The following is a 22,728-nucleotide window of genomic DNA, read 5'->3' as shown; positions in this document are numbered from 1 at the left end:
AGAATAATACTGGGAGGTGGGTTAGACTGGGAGAGATTGGACTTTTCTGCTATTTCTGTAGGAATTGTAAGCCAAGGAGAACTCTCACTGAACAGTTCTTTCTGGGATAGTGTGATGCTATAGAAGCAATAGATGGAAAATCCTTGGAACCGGTGTGTGGGTGTCTTACGTTGTCTTGCTGGGATTCAACTGCAGCCTTTATGTCCATTTAGTCTTTTATGGTTATCACATCTCTCTGGCCTAGGGTCAACTTTTCCACTGTCCATTATCTGTTCCCAACCCGAGGTTGTTAAAGAGAGTATTTCACATCTTGGTTAAACTAATGCAATTCGTGTTGCATGCGATTGCCCTTGAAGACAACCCAGAGGTTGCAGTTGGCATAGATAGGATATATCTGCTCCCTATTTAGTGAATTCCCATGCAGTTATCAACACTTCTGTGCAAAAAGTTAATTGTAACAAGTTATATTTATGATCGTGCAGTCATATACATTTTCTTGCAATCGTATATATTTTCATCCTTCAAGAATCTCCGGGCATGCATATGCAGGAAACTGAAGGGGGGAAAAAAGCCAGCATGGATATTTGATTTGATTTTAAAAAGATGCCTTTGCTATGTTAAACAGTCCCTTGTTTCAGTTTCTGTCTATAAAGGAGGAAGAAAAATAGCCTTTTAGACAACCAGCTGGCAAGCAGATTGTTCCATACAGAGATTTTCTTTGACATATTTAGGGAAATAAAACTGGGGGGAAAAAGCTGAAAGAAGAAAAAAAACTGACAAGTTGAACTGCTGGAGAAATGCAAATGGAATTTGTCCAACTGTAACAGAGCTCTGGGGGGGGGGGAGGGCCGTTCAAGCAACTTGGTGAAAAGGAGAAGGAATTGACAAATAACATATCTCTTCTTCCTCCACTTTTGAAGTGGTGGGCTAATTCAAGTAACAATTGACTCTTCAAGAAGATAAGTCTTCTTAAGGGAAATTAAAAAGCAGCATGAACTAATAATATTGTTATCAAATAGGAATTAGTTTGCCTAAATCTTTTGGAGATGAACTCAAGGACTTTGATCGATTCATTATGTGCCATCAAGCTAGTACTAACTTTTAGTGACAGATGTACAGACCTTCTTGAGGATGATCTGTCCTTCATTTGGATTTTCTGGTCTTCCAACATTGCTTTTGTAATTGAGTCCATCCATCTTGTTGAACATTCTCATCTTCTCTTTCCTTTCCTATTTCCCAGCATTATGAACTTCCCAAGAAAACTAGGTATTTGAAAAACGTTCCAAAATGTGGTAGTTTGAGCCTGATCATTTGTGCCTTGATTTCAAACTCTGGATTGAGTTGTGCTACAATTTGTTTCTTTTCCAATACCAAAGTTCAACAGCTATATCCTTCCTGATTATGACTCTTCTATGTTTTCATGTCCTGGGCAGTAAATGGTAGGATCTTTTGATTAACAGTGACCAATTCTACTCCATTTCAACTCACAGGTATCTAAAAAATCAATTTCAGTTTATATGTTGCAGCTAATTTTGTATATGACTTTTCTTTATAATCCCAAAAGTTTCAATATATCACTGTAGGATAAACAACTGTTTTAATTCAGTGTAGCAAGCTGACTTCAACAAGCCATGTGGATTACAAAATAGAGATTCTATGTTTTGTGTAGGAGATGAAGTCTCAGTTTCCAACAGTGCCAGATAAAAAAATGCCCCAAGTGTGCCATCATCTCAGAATTTTCATGAGAACAGCTGCACAGCACCTATTCATTATCTGTTTACACATTTGAAAACATATATAATGCCAGCACAGCTGCACAGTATCTATTCATTATCTGTTTACACATCTGAAAACATATACAATGCCAGCAAAGGTATTGCATTGGGCTGGTTCTAACATATTGCATCTGACTGGCCAATAATATTAACATTAGACATTTCTGAACTGTCTAAATCACACAAAGTCCACAATGACAAAATAGGGCAGTTTTTGTACTAGATATACCCATCTAGACCCTGAAGCATCGCCTCTACCTTATCTATCTGAGGGGGGGGGGAAAGTCCACAGGAATAGAAACCTATGTTCTCTAATTAGCCCCTTTATAAAGAATTACTTTGAAGTAGCAAAGGCATATCAAGGATGCAATGAACTATTCAACTGAAAATGTTTATTCTTGCAAGAAACACCTAGAATTGGCATCTCAGGGACTCAGACTAAAAACAAATCACTGGAGAAAGACGTGACTACCTAGTACAGGGGTGTCAAACTCAATTTCATTGAGGGCCGCATCAGCATCGTGGTTGCCTTCAGGGGGCTGGGTGGGTGTGGTCAAGGTGGGTGTGGCCTACTGGGTGGGTGTGGCTAGAGTGCGTATGGCCTACTGGGTGGGCGTGGCCAGCTCTACATCATTCGCATCAAGGGTGCCTATGGGGGCCTGGGCAGGAGTGGGACAGATCTGAGGGTCTCTGGCGGAAGGAGGGTCTCTGGGCCAGGGCCAAGGCAGTGGGGGCCGTTCCCTCACTGTTTCCAGGATAGCTTCACGGGCCACATGAAACCACTTCGCGGGCCAGATCTGGCCCCCGGGCCTTGTGTTTGACATGTCTGACCTAGTACAATAAACTGTCAAGAAAACCAAATGGACATTCACAACCTGGAGAATGTCAAGACAACACAGTGCTGGAATGTGAGCCCCACATTCTCCAAGTCTAAAAATATTCAATAAGGTACTAGAAAAGAGGGAAAGGGGTAGCTTTAATGCTTATGATATCATTGGATTAAACCTACAAGAACTTCAGCCACCACAGCCTGGCGGCAAAACAAAAGTTCAGCACTGCAAGCAAAGGTATGTATCCACTAAGACATGGAATGTCTGACCTATAAATCAACACAAAGCCGATGATGCCCAAGCAGAAAAGTCAAAATTTAACACTAACATGCTGGGAATCAGGAAACTGAAATGGTCTGGAATTGGCCACTTTACATTAGAGGACAAGAAAATTGGAAGAAATGGAGTAGCTGTTGTTATTAACAAAAGGAAGTTAATCAAGAGTCCAAGGCAAGCCAATCGAAGTAAGCCTATCACACCAAACATTACAACTCAAATTACAGAAGCACCAGAGTGAAAGCTGAACAAGTCTATACACCATCTTATCAAACAGCAACCAAAAAAGTCATGCTAAATATAGGATCTTGGAATGCTGAAATTAGAGTAAAATAGCATCTGAAATAATGGGAAAAGTCACTGGGTGTATAAAATAAAGCAAGACACACTCTAATAAACTTCTTACCATTGTTGTAGTAAATTCCTTCTTCCAACAACCTAAAAGATTGAGCTACATATGGAAATCAATTGATGGATAACAACAAAATAAAATTGAATCTATACAGTGAAAGCAAAAATGGAGAACTTCTAGTCAGTCAGCAAAAAAAACAACCTAATTGCAGCTCAGATCTTCTTCTAAAATTTTATCTTCAACTAAAGCAAACAAAAACATGAATCAACACGGTATGGCCTCTTTCATTTCATACGACTGATGTGAAGATAAGAATTGGTACAAATACATAGAAGAACTTTAGAAAAGGCATGTAACATTGATGATATGGATGAAATTTTGATCACTAGAGTCACACATCCAGGAAAGTGACATTAACAGAGGTCCAGAAAATGTTGCAAAAAACAAAATTGCAGAATTGGATGAAATATCAGCAGAACTATTTAAAACTATGCAAGCTAGAAACCACAAGTAGCACTTTAATTTCACTCTATTGCTGGAAAACAAAATGACCAAGTGACTGGAAAAAGTCAGTTTATAATAGGTAAAGGTAAAGATTCCCCTGCACATGTGTGCTAGTCGTTTCCAACTCTAGGGGCTGATGCTCATCTCTGTTTCAAAGCCAAAGAGCCAGCGCTTGTCCAAGGACGTCTCTGTGGTCATGTGGCCGGCATGACTAGACGCCAAAGGCGCACGGAATGCTGTTTCCCACCATAGTGGTCCCTATTTTTCTACTTGCATTTTTACGTGCTTTCGAACTGCTAGGTTGGCAGAAGCTGGGACGTGTAACAGGCGCTTACTCTGTTACGCGGCACTCAGGATTCGATCCGCCAAACTGCCGACCATGTGATCGACAAGCTCAGCGTCCTAACCCACTGAGCCACCATATACACAAAACCATATTAAAGAAAGCTCGTAGCACTGAACAATTGCGCTTATTGTACACACTGCTAAGAGAATGCTCAAAGCTTTCCTATACCAATTCAAATAATACATAAAAACTGAACTACCAGGTATTCAACATAGTTTGAAAATAGGCAGGTTAATGATTACATTGTTAATGTTAATTGATAAGGAGATGGCCAAAGAGTTACAAAGTCAGTTCCACTTTTGTTTCATTAATTACATAAACACATCTGATCATAGCAATTTGTGGATAATCTTTAGAAACAGAGGCGTACCAGTCATCCTTCCTCCTGAAAAATGTGTATGACAGGAAGCAGGAAGCAAAAATGGAAAATGAGACAACTAAACCAAAATGAAGCAATCAAATGAAGGAACTAAATCACTCAAAATTGGAAAAACCAAGGTTGCAAACTCTCACTTTATTTAACTTTATGCAAAATACATCATGAGAAAAATTGGAGTAGAGAATCAGAAATTGTATCTTTAATTAAACAGAAATTGTAATTAAGATTGCCGGGAGAAATTTTAATACTCTCAGCTATATTGAATTTATCACTTGATGGCTGGAATGGAATGAGAATGGAATGGAACAGAATAGAACAGAACAGAATAGTTCTTTATTGGCCAAGTGTGATTGGACACACAAGGAATCTGTCTCCAGTGCATAACTCTTAGTGTACAAACAACAAAGTGATGAATCATATATAAGATACAATCATAAATAATATGATACAAACAACATAGTGATAAATCATCAAGGCAGATTTAAGGAATCTCTTGTTAACAGAAGAAAGTGCAAAAGCCAATGTACAGTGGTACCTCAGTACTCATTGTTAATTGGTTCTGGGAGGCATAATGAGTATCCAAAATGATGAGTAGCAAAGATTTTTTCCCCCATAAAGAATAATGTAATGAGTGACAAGGCAGCTGACACTGACAAGTTCTAGCTTATGTGTTGAGTACCAAACAAACAATGAATACCAGGAAAAAAAATTCACATCAAAATGCATTGAGTACCAAAATCAATGAGTTTCAAAGCAGTTGAGTATCAAGGTACCACTGTATTTAACTCTACAATTATTTCAATAGGAAATGTCAATTGAATGTAAATAAATGAAAACGTTGAGTGAATAACATATTGTACCTTCCCAGATCCAAAAAATCACAGGGAAGGTGATTGTAGCTGTAATTTGACAAATCTAGAGAAAATACTGAAACAGACATTACACTGGCAACAAAGGTACTGTATATATTTTCAGTCTTTCCATAAAAATATATGAATGTTTTTATTTTTTTATTTATTTTAATTCCATTTATATCCCGCCCTTCTCCGAAGACTCAGGGCGGCTTACAAGCTTAGCAGTAGCCTTCATTCTATGTATATGCCTGCTTGTTAGGGCTTTCACACACACCCCAAGCGGCATTATTACAAAGTCAGCTTATTGCCCCCAACAATCTGGGTCCTCATTTTACCTACCTCAGAAGGATGGAAGGCTGAGTCAACCTTGAGCCTGGTGGGATGCGAACCTGCACTAATTGCAGGCAGCTGGTGTTACTTAAGTAGGCATCAGCCCACTGCTCCACCAAGGCTCTGAATGTGAACATCAGAAAGACTGAATGAAGAAAAATGATGCCTTTGGATTGTGTTGCTGGAGAACATTTTTGAGAAAACATTGGATTGCAAGAATAAATAATTCAATAGAAATGAAATAAAACCAGGCAGCTCATTGGAAGCTCAAATGCTAAAGCTTGGTTATTTTGGACAAATATTGCAAAGACAAAAGTTACTGGAGCAGACCTCAATGCTCAGAAAAATCTGAGGCAATTAGAAAGAACCATACTATAGAAGGCAAATCAGTAGATACCATCATTGGTGACATAAGCAGCAGTTTACAGGAACTCAAAGCAGCACCTACTAACAGTCAGTCAGTCTTGGTAGAATATTATACACAGGGTTATGAAGAATCGGGAGCAATCCAGTGATGGGATTTAGCCAGTTCGCACCAGTTCGGCAGAACCGATAGCTAATTTTTTGTTGCCCAGGCCCAGAATGGACTTCTGGAAGCAGCATCCATACAGAGAACTGGTTGTTGACATATTTGAATCCCACCACTGGAGCAATCAAATGATTGAACAATGCTGGGAGTTGCTCCTAGTGAACGCCGGAGTCAAGACTACATAATTTGAGATAGCATTTTAAAAAGTTAATAAAAGGTTATAGAAAGCAATCTGTGCAGGCTTGCTTATGCAGAGAATTGAAAGATTTGGACTGTTTGGAGACATGCCAACCCTTACTTAAGCCAACCTTTCTCCCTTGCTATCAAGTTCCTCCCCACAGCCAAATCATTCTCTTCTAAGCTATTATCCTTCCAGAAAAATGGTGGTTGCAGAATAGCTTATTTACAGGAAAATGCCTGTTGCATCTTTAACTCTGACTTAACTTTATTTACAGCATTTTAATCTCACTTCTCATTCAGGAGAATCTTGAAGCAGTTTACATTTGAAAAACTTGCTATGATGGTGCTTCCTCAGACCATTTTCTCTCACTGGCCTGCTCCTCTTTGTGTTTCCATTTCTTTTCTTTTAAAGCTGCTCTTCTTCTGCCTTTGTGCAGTTTCTTTGTTCTTGGAGGTCTACTATCTTAATTACTTTGGCTTCCTATCATTAAATTTTCCCTTCACAAGAGGTCCTAGCTTAGTCAATCAAATTGCATTCAATTCTTTATCTGCACTTGGCAAAGTAATTTCCCCAATTATTTAAGAGACCAATGCCCCCTCAGTCTTTGTTTTATGAAACATTTTCCCACTAGTGAAAATATATTAGGCTTTCCTGAAACTACAAAATACCTTACTTGGTACTTTGTGTCATAGCATGTCCCTGCCTCTCCCAAACCAATCAAAATTAAGCTACTGGACTATTTTTAAAAACAGTCTTCCCCACCCTACTCTTTCATATATGTTAGTCATCGGCTTCCCTTGGGCTATACCATCTGAGTATTATGGGAATTCCATAATCTACACCAGTTGAGGAAATGGTGCCTCAAAGAATGAGTATCCCAGATTTCTGTCTTACACCCAAGATATATAAGATGCTAATGCATAAAATATTGTGCCAAGAGAATAAAATAGGAACCACCAGTTTTAACAAGTTAAAACTTACACACTAATTGCTAGTGCCAGCGAAATCCCTAAATTATTTTCACATTCCTCTGCATTTAGCAAGAGAGTTTATATTAAAGTTGGAACCAGTTATATCAATTAAGGAGATTCCCAGATTAATCAAATCAATAAATTTCAGTCACTTTGAATAGAAAAATACAGATGAGTAGCAATCAGAAAGTCTTTGCTCTTACCAAAAGGAAATATGTGTTCTACCATGCTGCTTTTATTTTATTTTTCTTTACAAAGCAAACAATTGGTGTACTTTGAAGTTTATGTGGATTTAAGAACTGACTGAGTGGATATTCTAAACTCGTTATCTAACTAAGTTCATATCTTCTAGGTTGCCAGTATCAGGCTTCTGCCGAAACTCAATGTGTGTATAAGAGTTGAAAGTTTGCTTTAGGCAAGGGCATACTCATAACCACATGATCCTTCTGTGGGAATGTCTTTTCATAAAGTCACTGTTAACTCACGCTGTCTCCCATAGTATCTGCCTAGCCAATTCAATCTTACAGGACTGGCATGCTGCAATTTTCTTTGATTAAACAATGTCATTCACTTGGACTCTGGAAGTGCATTTTCTCTATAGTAGCACCTGCCCTCCAGAACTAGGTCCTCCTATGATCCAGATGGCCCTGATTTTGTTGTTGTTTTAGAAGACTCATGAAGATCTGCCTCTTCACCCAGGCCTTTGGTGAGGGAAAGCGAGACCCCCCTCATTGTACTGCATTTGCCATGTTTTAACTTTTATGTTTTATTGATTTCATTGTAATTTCTTTGTCTGAGCTGCCTAGAGTCGTTGCCTGGCATACTAGATAGACAGACAGACAGAGAGAGGAAGGAGAGACAGACAGACAGGACTAAACAGCTTTAGTCTCATTTCACTCCAAGCATTCCATGTGAACATCTCTGGATGCCTTGTGCCTTTTTAAAATTAAGTGGCTAATACTGAGTACAGAACATTAAATCTAAGAAACAGTGGCTAGGACACAGAATCGCATTATGCTGTGGCCTGATGTACTTTGCTGCATGTAAATGATACATTAGTTTGAAACTAAACATCTTATTGTAATCTAAAGTGTATTTTAATCAAAAAGTTTAGACATGTTAAACTTAAATCTCCCACTATGAATCCAAAGGTCCCTGATAGCATCTTTTCTGAGTAACAAAGAATTCTTATGCAAACAGGTCAGTTTGCACAAAGCTTTTAATGGCTACAAACTTGACATCAAAACTCAAAACAACAAGCTAATATCCATGCATTTTAATCCCCCAGGACACTACAGATTTCAAATTTGCCATTTTAAAACAACAAAACTATGCATTTTAGAGTGGGAAATTCTGAATTCACATACATTGAAAGGTTTCAAGCTATCTCGGAAGTTGTAGCAAACACAATAGTGTTTTTTTAACACATTACAGTTGCTAATTGAGGACGTACTTATTATCTGTCTCACATATAACCCTCACCTACATAACCACCATGTCTTCCTCTTGCCTTATCCCCTATTCAAATGCTGCATCAGCTTAATCCTTATGCATCTGATGCAATGAATTATCACAAACACTTATGCCTTTTCATCAAATTCATTGAACACAAGAGGTGATACCAGGCTCCTCCTGATTCATGGCTTCTACAATCCCTAACCATGGAGGAGACAACGGGCTGACATTACTAAACTTCTGCCACCTTGCAAAACAGACTTGGGTTGTCTTTCCTAGAATATGGGAAGTGACACTACTAGTATGCTTTCTGTAGGATCATGACTGCTTTGTTCCATGCTCAGCAAACAATTCCTATGTCAATCAAATGATGTAGGAAGGCCAGTTAGATTTCTTTTAAATTCCACTGACTTCAAGGAGTGCATCTATATGACTTTTATATAGCTATCTCAATATAAAAGACAAAACAGGATTATAGGACAGGAGTACAGTGAAATCTAGTGAAACATAAAGTTTCGTAACACGATTACTCCACCCTTATAGATGGTGAGACCAATGTTTATAAGACAGAGTAATTCTGCATTCCTGTTTTGGAATTCTTTTTTAAATGGCAATAAAGCAGGATAGAACTGTTATATGCAAATCATCTACTACTTATTGAAATAAAAATATTAAATACTATAATAATCTGATGGAGAGTGGCTTTATCTTCGATTTGACCAGAAATCCTAAAAAAAAATAGGAGATGAAATTGGGTCTACAGCCCACTCTCACAATACATTTGTGTTGTTTTTCCTTCCTTGTATTCTTATTGAAATGATCTCAACAGGATCACCATTCTCCAACTGCTATAGCTCAACTTCTTTCACATTTAATATCAGACTTATTTTCCTTTTGTCTGACTTACACAACTGCATGCTAGATACAAATCCAAAGGGCAGCAACTCTTATGCCTCTAGTTCAAAAGGTTGCCCCGACATGCAGGAACACACTGGAAGAAAGATTTGCTAAACCAATACAAATGCTGACAAAGAAAGGCATGAATAAATATGCAAGGTTAACTGGGAAAGTTGTTGTCAAGGGATAGCTTTTGATCCATAATTTATACCATTTATATCAGGGCTGTACAAAGCATTCAGAGGAGGTTCATTGCAAAGCATGCTAGACCAAGGGAGACACCCTCTCCTTAAAGCAATGGAAAGGCCATATCCTTTGAAAGGTGCAGATGATTGTTTTATGAAGATGCATATAAAACATTTTGCAGGGACAACTAATGACACAAAGTGGCTGTGAATAGGCATGCAGCAAGACACGTGTATGGCCCTGTCTCTAGCTCTTGTGGGTCAGATGGATCCTAAATAAAAATCTATCTGGTCTACTCATTAATATTTTTTTTAATCCCATTTATATCCCGCCCTTCTCCGAAGACTCAGGGTGGCTTACAATCTAAGCACAAATCAATGTGCTTAGCAATAGCCTTCATTCTATGTATATGCCTGCTTATTAGGGCTTTCGCCCCCCTCCCAAGCGGCATTATTACAAAGTCAGCTTATTGCCCCCAACAATCTGGCTCCTCATTTTACCTACCTCGGAAGGATGGAAGGCTGAGTCAACCTTGAGCCTGGTGGGATGCGAACCTGCACTAATTGCAGGCAGCTGGTGTTACTTAAGGAGGCATTAGCCCACTGCTCCACCAAGGCTCTTTAACCTTAGTGTTTTACCTATGTTTGTTTTGTAGCAGAACCAAGGAGGAAACTAGGTAGACTAGCTTCCCCCAGTATGATGCCCCCCTCTCTGGTGCTTTAACCCCTAGAATCCAAAGGGAGTCTATACTTCTGTGTGTTTTCAAACATAAGATTGGCTACACTATCAAACCTACTGTGCAAGATGAAACAAGGGGTAGCTCACAAAGGTTTATGCCAAATAAATGTACTACTTAAAAAAGAAGAAAAATCTGCATTAATACAATTAGTGTTAAACCTGAGATTGCTGCTAAATTAACATACATGGCCTCTGTTTTCTGTGAATGAAGCAACTGTTCTGACTTCAAGGTATAGCTGCTTATGTGTAGAAAGTCTGGGGAAAAACAGGATTCAAAATGCACAGAACATTGAAGACTTTGGAAAATTTTACATGAGAATCTGAGCGAGTGGACTACAACTGGATTTAAAAGATCATTCTGAGACATGCAGATAAAAGTTCAAACATATTATAAACACCATTAATTCCAATTAAGGAGTCATTAGATGTATTTGAAAGGGACACGGTGGCTCAGTGGGTTAGGACGCTGAGCTTGTCGATCAGAAGGTCGGCAGTTTGGCGGGTCGAATCCCGAGTGCCACATAACAGAGTGAGCACCTGTTACTCGTCCCAGCGTCTGCCAACCTAGCAGTTCGAAAGCACATAAAAATGCAAGTAGAAAAATAGGGCCACTACGGTGGGAAGGTAACAGCGTTCCGTGCACCTTTGGCATCTAGTCATGCCGGCCACATGACCACGGAGACGTCCTCGGACAAGCGCTGGCTCTTCGGCTTTGAAACGGAGATGAGCACCGGCCCCTAGAGTCGGAAACGACTAGCACGCATGTGCGGGGGAACCTTTACCTTTACCTTTACCTAGATGTATTTGAAGCCTATTTTCCTCTCAAATCAGAAAATAGAAGCAAAATGAAAAGGCACAGATGCCTTAGATATTCTGGACTCCTCTCTTATAGCCTTGCTAGAGATAAAGAAGCCCAGCACCGTAACCTCAAAAGAAGACATTTTTATGTGCTGTAAGGCAAAGTTTTATGTACAGGCAAAGTTACTATAAGCTGGGCACTAACTGCCCTTTACTTGGCCAATTTCTCATTACCTCATAACTAAAATCCTTGAGGTGGGTTTTTTTTTAAGGATCAAACATCAAAATATTGTACACAAGAAGTTTCTTATTTATCAGCTTTTAACTTTTAGTGGTAACTTATCCAGGATAAAAAAAATAATAGTTTCTCAGAAAGTGATGATTTCAGATAACCAAGCAAGCAGAATTCAGCTAAAGTTACAAAGCTTTAGCTCCTTTCCTTCTTTAAGCTTCTGCCTTCAAAATAAAAAGGTAAATTGTTTCATAGCCAAATTGGCCTACATTCTTAGATTAAACATCTGTCTTCTGGCAATGACATTCCTTTGGTTAATTTAACAGTATGCCTACCTAAAAAGATAAATTTCCCAGAGTTAATTAAGGGCTTTAGTTAAAATTGGCTGGCAACCTCTTGCAATTAGCAACATTTTGATTTTCTTTTTGGTGTCTTCAGATCCTGTTCTCCCTCTAGGCATCTGCACCAATAGAAGGATCCCAAGCAGTGCCTTTCTCCTCTCTTATTTCTATGCCAACCCTTCCACAGCAATCTTGAATCAGCCAAGAACCTCGGCAACCCAAAATGATTATAGGCCATTATTGCTTCCTAGCCATTTTCTTTTTCTTCCCTTTCACTCCAACTCCCACACTAATAACTTCCTGATATTTCCTTAACCTTTTTCAGTGTCTCTCCTAGAGTAAGCAATGGTGTACAAACGAGCTTACTGGATCTTAAGCTCTTTCCCAGACTCAAGTCCTGAGTCTCAAATACAACTTGTGTATCTGGGAGACCACATAACAGGATGACAGATAGTGTTTATCCTCTGCATTGTAGCACTCTCTTCATGTATCATCTAGATTTGTGCCTTTCCAAAAATTATAAGGTTTGAACAACCCAATAAGTAAAGTTATACACACTTTTCAGGTATTCTGTTCACCACTGTTGTATATGTAGATTAGTAGGGGAGTGGTTTGCCATCGGCGGGAAATCCACGACCCTGGGTTGGGTGTTGTTTCTTGGCGGGAGATTCCGGGCCGGGGGTTGGCTAGCGTCCAGCGGCTGCTGGACATATATATATAGCTACCCGGACCGGCAGCCCGTAGTTCGCTCCACGTGTAATCAATAAATATCACTGTTACAACTACCTCGCTGTGTGTCGTCGATCCGAACACAATAACCACCTACAGTACTTAATGAACAGGAAGTTTCTCAAGCTCATAGCATTATTAATAAAGGAGAATATTTGTAGTTCAAGGTTGACATGTGAGGTCCTTGGTGCTCTCTGAGCTCGGTTGTTTTCTTGCAGACACACTGATGATGTTACCTAGTTTGGATAATGACATCTACAAGAAAACAACCAAACTCAGAAAGCACCAAGGATCCCTTACTATAGCATACCAAGCAATTGATTTTAGGAAGAAAATTAAAGACAATTTTATGGTTAAAAGGACAGAGTCGAATATTTATAATTGGTTCCAACGCAGCATATAGTTCCCATTGGTTGTTATGGCAAGATGACTCACTCTCATTTTTCCTACTTATTGTGGAAAAAATGGTTTGGAGGTCCTATAATTAACTATCATTGCAGAACTTTTCTTACTCATATGGAAATAGCATCTTGATTCACAGCAGTACTCATTTCATTCGCAGGATTTCAGAAACAACAATGCCATTTTTAAAAACTGTGTCCGTCCTTTCTTTCAAGGAGCACATAACATCTTCTCCTTTTCCTCCTGTACTTTCAGAACAACCTTGTGAGTCGGACTGTGTTATATCTACATTGCTTTGTAGGAATCCATCAATTACAATGTACCCTACAGAGCAAAGGCAAAGACAGTGAATATAAATCAACCCTATAGTTGATGGACGTAAATAATTTTAAGGAAAACTAACAGAAAGATGACACTGAGGAAAATAAACCAATGAGAGGTGCAAAAGGTCACTGATGTTAAAACTGAAAAGCATGGTGGCCTTCAAATTTTTTAGCTGAGTTTTGAAAGTGTGCAGTTGCCTAGTTCCTTTTTTAGTGCCTCAACTGGGCTTCTGGTATCTTATTTTCCTGCCCAGTTCAATTTTCTTTCTCTGTCCATTTTCCCTCCCCAATGCTGCTGCCCTTCCCCTCTCTCCAGCTCCTTCTTTTTACTTCATGTTAAAAGAGGGGAGAAGAAAGTCTACACTTGTATGTAAATGGAAATGGCTCATTCATGTGAAAACAGATTGAATCTCAAATGCACGTAACGATTATTGTTATTAATGACATACCTTATTTTACAGGCAATTATTTTTGATTTATAGTATAGTAGTGATGCATTCAACTCATTTTTTGTTGTTGTTTTTGGTCCTGGCTGTGCAATTTTTGAAAAGTATAGCTTGTGGCTTGTGCACACATACAAATGCACACAAACATAAGAAGCATTTCATATACACACTTTTAGCAGGAATTTCCAGGACTGGGTTCAAGCTGTTTTTGGCAAACCTGAGATGACAAGCTGAGAAAACTAGGTCTTGCACAGAATATTTTTTTTCTGTCTAATTTTGCTTTTGTGGGATGGTCTCCTACATTTGGGGTCACTGTGTACAGCAATTCAATAATATTAAATCTAAACCAAGCTACAATGGAATAGCAAGGCTAGTTAAGAAGATCCTAGTGCAACATGTGAACCTTGCCAGTGAGTTGCCCAAGAGAGCATTGCTGTGGAGAAAAATAGATGTGACAAAGAAAATGGAGGATGCAAACTCTGCTTCCTTCTCTTTTGGTCATGACCATGGACAAACCCAACTCCTCTCCTTGCCTCATCCTATCAGGAGTCCTCCAATGTTCCATCATCTTCACAATGGTCTTTCCCAGTTGTACTGCCACTTCAAAAAGGGCAGTTTTGCCTAACAATAGAAATAAGCCCTGGTACATTGACCAGGACGGGATGTGGTGGCTCAGTGGGTTACGACGCTGAGCTTGTTGATCAGAAGATCAGCAGTTTGGCAGGTCGAATCCCGAGTGCCATGTAACAGAGTGAGCACCTGTTACTCATCCCAGCTTCTGCCAACCTAGCAGTTCAAAAGCACGTAAAAATGCAAGTAGAAAAATAGGGACCACTACGGTGGGAAGGTAACAGCGTTCCGTGCGCCTTTGGCGTCTAGTCATGCCGGCCACATGACCACGGAGACGTCCTCGGACAAGCCCTGGCTCTTCGGCTTTGAAACGGAGATGAGCACCGGCCCCTAGAGTTGGAAACAACTAGCACGCATGTGCGGGGGAACATTTACCTTTACCTTTTACATTGACCAGGACCTGCTTAGATTTACCAAACCAACCAACAAATAAGAACCCCAGGATTTCCCAGCCTGTACCATTCTCAACTCCATATAAATATTTCCTTCCCCATTACTTGGGGTTCTTCCTCTTTCTTGTGACATTGGGACCTAATGATCTTTGAGTAAATAATAAGTGTTAAGCTCTGTTCTTCTGAACTTTCTACAAGCTTCATGCACAGACTAATGTACAAGCAAGCATATTATGTGCACCAATCAAATTGCGCTCAACCTGACCATACCATCCTTCAAAATATAGAAACATATAATTAACTGCAGAACCCAGAGTTGAGTATATCAAAGTAAACTTTTTCTTATATTTTCATTTTGGGGGCTGAGATGAACAAAGATGAGGATTGAATAATATAGAACAAGTGACAGAAATAACAAATATCTACTCTACAAAATTACACAGAAAATATTCCTATGAAAGGTATCAAAAGCTATAGAAACGTAAGCTTGTTTCAAGGGTTAAAGAGTCATGTAGCTGATCCAAAAAAGCAAACTTATTTGTGGTGGCACTTTCCATTTCTGGAGGAGGACAAAGTTTCTGAGTTGCCAAGAGGAAATGTAATAATTATGACTCTCTCTCTCTCTCTCTCTCTCTCTCGTTCTTTCCTTTCAAGAATACTACAAAAGCAGTATTACAGTGAGCAAAAAATAGATCATTAAATCTCAGGTTCACTCCCCAATGTGCACAGAAATTTGAATAGGATGAATCACATCCTGTGTACGAAATAGTCCAGAGAGGGAAGGAGACCCCTTTCCTACTATATATCATTTTTTTAAAAACAGTAATTTTATTAAATATTACAATATGCAATAAAAATTAATATGATTTTTTAAAAAAATCCCAAAAGAATAAAAATGTAGTTATAGAAAATAAAAAATAAAAATAAAAACAAGAATACAGTAAAGAAAAAAACAAAGAAATATTTAAAGAATTGACTTCATCACAAGAACATTTTTAGTAACTTATCGGTCTCTCTTAAAATACAATAAATTATTTCTTCTCATATCACATCTCTTATCTATAAACAAATCCATAAAACTTATCATTTCCTTCAAAATGTTGGCAAAAGTCCATTGTTATCATTGATAACATATCTACTTTAACCTTGATTAAATAAACCAATTTTGTTTTCATTTTACTTCTAACAATATTGGTTTTTAGTCTAAATAGTGTCCTAGAATTTGATTTCTTTTCATTTTTTCTTTGTCCCTTTTCATAAAATACTTCAAAACTTTAACAAAGCTCTTTTGTAAATCCAATATAGCAAAAATATCCTGGTCACTTTCTTGGTTTTTTATTTGTGTAATCCTTTTAATTATTAAGGCATTGGCCAGTTTCTTTTGTATGTCCAATGTAACATCTTTTTCTGTGTCATTCTTGTAGCCAATCATTTTTCAATCCACTTTCAAATCTGTCTTAGTCTTGTCAGGTAATATTTGCTCCTCTTGCATACTGTCTATCTATAGAAGCAGACACACTTAAAATTTCTGGGTCTAATGTTCAAACATATCTTTGTCCAATGTTAAAATATTTTGCAACATTCTGCAATAATAAATTGAGTTTGATTTCTCTTCTCCTGTAATTATAACTTTTAGTTGTAACTGTTAAACTTTTAACTTTAATTGTAACTAGTTCCCTTTAGTGTCCATTTTTTAAAGTCTTTTTTTAAAGAATTCAAAGCAAAAGCCTTTTCCCACAGGAAGGATTCTTTATCATTCATTTTAAAAAATGTATTTCAAATTTATCTGGACCATTAGTCCATTTGTAACTTTTTAAAATCCAAGTTTTAATCGCACTTTTGCTATTTATTCCAGAAAAAAAAATAAGTCTTTAAATTTGTATTTAAAACTCATTTCACTGGGGATGCAAAGAAACTTATCCAGTGCTATAAAACGTGCAGATCCAAAGGTCCCTAATGGCTGAAAAGCACTTAAAAACAATTTCTGAAAGTGGTTAGAAAAGGAAGCATGCAAACCTACTGTTCTTTTAAATGTCTCAACTGTGGTTTGAGCAACATGACTATTCCTTCATCTCCCAGAACTCTTTTTTTTTATTAAAGAGTTTTACAAAAAAAGATTATCCCCAAAACCCACCCACCCCAAACCACCCCCCATTCCCCCCCCACTTCCCAGAGCTAAATACAGGGTTATAGATATAATAATCATATTCTAACTAAAAATTATCCATAATATAAAATTAACCAAATTCATAATGTGCTTTAACTCCCCTTTAACATAGATACATACAAAGTACTAACACTGAAATTAATAACAATATCCCTCTAAAATCTACTCATAAGCTAAATGGAACTTTTTAGTCCCATATTTATTCTGAATATATAATCTATCCATCTCCTCCAAACTGAAATATATCTTTCCTGTGAATGATCCTTCAAATAAGCAGAAATCTTAGACATTTCTGCAAGATTCGATACTTTAAACACCCATTCTTCTATAGTAGGCAAACTATCCTTCTTCCAGTATTGTCCCACCAGTAACCGTGCTGCTATCTGCCAGAACTCTTTTAGCTGCCACTGCCTTGTAGTCTGCTGTTCTGAAGTCTCCTCCTGAGGAGCAATTGTCTGGAGTACTTGTGGGCAATCTCAGTTTGTCTCCTTGTCTCAAGAGGAATTATGAAGAACTGGTCTACTCACTGGCTCTTCATTTCACTGCAGTCATTGGTTCTGTTTATCATGGAGCTATCTTCCATTTGCCATTTCCTCCCCAGAAATAACCATTCCTTCCATGTACCTGTTTTATAAAATGCTGGACAAACAATTGGAGCACTGTCTGCCCACTTAACATTTGTGAATTACGGACTACAGGTAGTCCTCGATTTATGACCACAACAGAACCCAAAATTTCCATTGTTACGGTGACATTTGTTAAATGAGTTTTGCCCCATTTTACAACCTTTCTTGCCACAGCTGTTAAATGAATCACTGCAGTTCTTAAGTAACACAGTTAAGTGAATCTGGCTTCCCCATTGATTTTGCTTGTCAGAATTTTGCAAAAGGTGATCACATGTGACCCCAGGACATTATAAACATTATAAATATAATTCAGTTGCCAAGCATTTGTATTTTGATCACATGACTATGGGGGGATGCTACAGAGGTCGTAAGTATGAAAAACGGTCATAAATCACTTTCTTCAATGCCATTGTAATTTTGAATGGTCACTAAGTGAACTCTTTTCAGTTGGGGACTCTCTGTATCTGCATTTTCAGTAAGAAAATATCCACAGCCTGAGGACAGATATAAGCCAACCTCAAGAAATGTTCCACAAAGGCAAGGAGCTTAATGCTAAGAGTTGGTTCAAGACTGGCACTGAACCACAGGTGTGTTCTACAGGAACAAAATTAATTATGGTTAAATAAAGTACACAATTAGCAACTGTGTGTAGCAAGCCATAGGGTATTTGTTACATTCCAAGTGGCAAACCATGACTTTTGCAAGTACTGTAAGCTCGTAAGGTATTGTTGTGATTCAGGGTCAGCCTGTGGGTTCGGCAGTTGGGTCGGACGACTCAGAGGAGGAGGAGGAGGGGGGTGTTGAAGAGCTTGCTGAGGGGGTTGGACAGCTTGATGAGAGCCCTCAGCCAGGCCCCTCTCACCTGGTCACGACGCAGACCCAGCTGTGTGAGCCTGAGAGCGTGGATGAAGATGACCCACAGCTGGCCCTGTTCAAGGACGCCCGACGCAGGAGGCAGTCAATCAGGAGTAAACAGAGGAAGGCAATGGGGCTCCTCAGAAGGAGGCAGAGAGAAGCCACGCCCTGAACTGTATTTAAGGGGGAATGCGTGGGAGGGCTGGTTTGCTGAAGGCAACCGCTTGAAAAGCTCCTGTTTCTTGGTTTGTGTCTTGTTCTATTTGTTTTTGTAGCAATAAATTTGGCAGGCGTTATTCCAGCCTCTTGCCTTCTTGTAAAAGGGGTTGTCCCTGCCTTTTCTGCAGGGCCACTAGCAGGCTGGTACAGAACAGGTATAGTTTGCCCATTCATATGTAACAGCAGAGTATGATATGAATAAACCAGGAGCTACAATTAAATTGTATTGAATTAAATAAACTGTAATTAAATCTCTTCCTCTCGAAAGAAGAAGAGTCTTCCTACAAGGCCAAGTCACTGAGATCACACCCAAGTACGGTAGTAGTAATGCTACAGAGGAGTTCAGTTTTAGATAGGAAGTAAGATGGTCTCATTTAAGTCACAAGGTATGCAAGTGAAACCTTACAAATATTTGAAATGAGCAGCTTTACTATCACAATGATTACGCTGTGAGCATCAGAAGACAACTCCCTAGCCTTCTCCAAAGAACTAAAAAAAACCCTCTCTTTCTGTGATCTGCACTAATAATATTAGCACTGAGCATCCTGGATCCTTTCCTCATACTGCTTATTTTCTTGCACACTATAACACTCCACAAAACCAGGCCATGTCTAATCAGCATTTTTCTGTGTGGAATTTTCCAAAGATGTTTCAGGTGCATTTTAAAGCAGAAGTATATCTGTTATTATGTATAATAACAGGCAAGAATGAGACTTTCCAAAACTCTCTGTCAGTTTAACATGATAGCAGGCTGCATTCAGATGAAAAACAATATTATCTGTATCCAAACCAAGCACATACAAACTGTACCTGGTCCATCATTTTACACAAACCTAATTGGAAATGAAGTTTTGCTGAATGTAAGGAAGTTCTTCTTGGAAATAATTAAACAGACACAAAATGTTAATCACTCTCCTTTCTTTCTGCCTTCCCTCCAAATCTCCCTCCCCCTCCCACTGGCTGTATTGTCTCACACCAGTATTGGATTTTGGGAGATTGCCAGCTATGTTGTGATATGTACTGGTTATAATCTCAGATTAGGAAAGAGAGATCCAGAATGGACTCTCCACTCTACTTTCAGGCTGAGTGAGATCAATCACCAGAGTCTATTTCACGGAGTTTTTGTGACAAAAATGTGACCAGGTGATATCAAGTACATATCATTTTGAGCTCCTCAGAGAAAAGATGGAATCAGGATCCTTCTTTAAAAAGTTACATTCAAAGATCCTTGAGAAGCTTTTTCCTTTTATTTACAAAACTCTGAAGCATTACAAAGATAGGCTTAATATAGTCATAAATAGGCTGGTAGAACAGGGCAATTTGCAATAGATTTCAAACAATTTCTAACTTATTGTTTAGTAACAGTATCATCAACAACTTCTGCTACACAGAGAAAGATCATGAGTTAGATTGTAAAAACAAAGATAACTGAATAACAAACTTTGTGGAAACAGAACTGTTAGATGAACTTTGATCCTGAAAACACATTTCTGAATTGACTGTATGCCCTGAGATATTTGCTTATCCTTAATTCCAAATGGATAGGAGCTTCTATTGTTCTACTATTCTACTACTCCATAGATAGATCCCAATCCCCCCCCAAACAAAAAACAAAGTAAACCTTGTAAGCATAATGTCTGACCATTGTTGATGAGCAGGCAAGCTCTATAAAAGGCAGAATAATCTGAACAGAATTGTATTGCCATTATCAATTTATCACCCAAAAAAGAAAGCACTCTCATGTCTGATAAGAGATATTTTTTTGCCAAAAATAAAAGAAAGTTTGAATATAAAACCCCCCACTAGAGGTATATGCATTGCGGTCATTTGCTTTCAATTCAGTAAGAAGAAATTACGGACAGCAATATTTGAGAAACCTGTATTCTAATACAACTGTCTCGTTCTATAACACCATTCACTCCTTGTTCTCCTCTGCATCCTAGACATCTCCTACTCAACTTCTTATGATCAAGAGCAATCGGCTTCAGCCTTCAGACCTTTTTGGGTTTTTTCACCCCTATGGCTTTCCACTTTTGCTATAAATTAATCAAGCATTGTTTCAGATTCTTTAACAGTTCAATCACTAGCCAACTCTTTGGGGCTAAACAATGCATTCCCACCCAAGCTGTAATGCATAAGGAATGTTTATTGCACTAAATGAAGTGATGGCAGGAGCTGGTTAACTGTGGGATTCATCAGGAAATAAAACAGATACTCAAGATGAGAATAAACCCTGGAATGGGGGATATTTGCTATTCTGCAGATGCATTCTGCTTTTCTTGAGCCAATACACTGCAGCAACCAACCAATTGCAGGCATCAGCCTCTGAGGATTCAAGTCCCCAGAGAGAATCCAGTACTACAAACCTATGCAGTAAAGTTCTCTTGCCTTACAATGTTTGCAAAGCATACCGGACACTAATACAGCGGATTAGCCGAAAAATGTTTTTAAACTGCTTTTTTCTCAATTTGTTTCTGTAGGCTGCCCTGACTCGACGGGAATAGGCAACTATCATTATCTTCATCATCTTGTCTGAAGGGTACCGCTCCTACATCCAGCCCAGCTGACCTATCCCAGGGCAGGCGTTCAGCTTTCCCTACGAAACCCAAAACATGGAGTGGGAAGACAAATCTGGCAGAAAAAAGCCACTACTTTCTTTTCAAAAGGGAGAGACCAAATGTAGCGGATTCTCTGTCAGGACAGCAGCTGCTCTCCAAATCCTCTCCAGCAGTTTAACCTTTCAAGCACATTTTAAGACACAAAAAAAAAATGCCAAGGGAAGTGGCAGTCACACCTACAATGCTGGATGGTCAGTACAGTCCTGCCTTTGTAAAAATCAATACTGAAAAAAGAAAAGGGAGAGGGGGAAAAAAAACATCAGGAAGCAGTAAGAACTTCCTGCTTGGGAAGTTGCAGCACAGGCACAGGCGAAATGCTCCAATTACAACATTCACTGGGTAGATCTAGCAGAGAAAGGAAGGGACCACACAGAAGTTGCAAAAGGGTGGGGAGGGAGATCCTTGAGAGGGCCTTCTCCAAGCTGGTGCCCTTCCCGATCCGCTGGACTGCAATTCCATCATCCTCAGTCAGGACAGCCATCTGGCAGGCTCTTTGTGCCAGTTTAGCCTCCCTCCCCCCACCCCCCATCCCCCACCCCCCAGCCTGCCCATTGCCCCTTGGGAGAGACTCCTGGTCGAAGAGCTCCGTCCCAACCCGAGCGGTCCGCTTACCACTGGAAAACCAGGAACGGTCGGCTCTGCCAATCAATCTCCACCCTGCCCACTCCCCCCGGAGTTCCCCAGACTCACATAGTGCTTGTTGGGGATTCGCCTCTTCTGCACGTCCAGCACCTTCACCTCCACGATACTCTTCCGGGGCATAGCGTTGGTCGTCTGCCACGCGAACCCCAGAAGCAAAGCAGAAAACAGGGCAAACCTCGGGCTGAAAGGGAGGGGGAAATCGGGGTGAGGGGGAGAGGCAGAGAAAGAGAGAGAGAAAGAGGCGAAAGAGCCCCCTTCTTCGGGAGGGCGGTGGAATCCCGGCTCCCTACAGAAAACGTAGAGTGCAAACTTTTACGCGCAGCTCGCGGGCAACTTGGATAGGCAGGAGCCAGCCACACCACCCTCGGCGTCTGCTTCCTCTTCCTCCTCCTCCTCCTCCTCCTCCTCCCTCTCTCTCTCGCTCTACCTCCTCCAGTCTGTCTCTGTCCAGAGTTTGCAGATGCGGGAGGGACTCCTCCCCGGCCAGTGCTCCTCAGACAATGTGGTTATGTGCTCCAATCCACCAGGGCTCTTAAAGGGACACGAGCCCCGCAGGAGAAGGGAAGCCTTCGCTAACCCAACGGCAACGCAAGCCAAATGCAAACCAACAAGAAAAGCCGTCGGGGTTGCTTTCCCCCCATCTCTCTGCGCGCCCCTCCGAGGGCAGCGATCGTTGCAACGAAGAGGAAGAAGGAGAGCGCTCGG

At 39.6% G+C, this 22,728-nt stretch overlaps 1 protein-coding gene across 1 annotated transcript in view; it reads right to left on the bottom strand.

Moving 5' to 3' along the window:
- The window catches only part of SH3PXD2B (SH3 and PX domains 2B), a 142,524-nt gene extending 120,252 nt beyond the window's left edge, over window positions 1-22,272 (bottom strand). Inside the window, exon 1 of the mRNA XM_081321252.1 lies at window positions 22,072-22,272. Within this exon, the coding sequence (XP_081177378.1) occupies window positions 22,072-22,143 (72 nt within the window). The 5' untranslated portion in view covers window positions 22,144-22,272. The remainder of the gene's footprint in view (window positions 1-22,071) is intronic.
- Between the last annotated feature and the right edge of the window lie 456 nt (window positions 22,273-22,728).

The sequence above is a fragment of the Vipera berus genome, assembly GCF_964194415.1.
Source record: "Vipera berus genome assembly, chromosome: 2".
NCBI classification, from domain to species: domain Eukaryota; kingdom Metazoa; phylum Chordata; class Lepidosauria; order Squamata; family Viperidae; genus Vipera; species Vipera berus.
The sequence above is the reverse complement of the archived record's forward strand: the minus strand, read 5'-3'. Positions and strand labels throughout refer to the sequence as shown.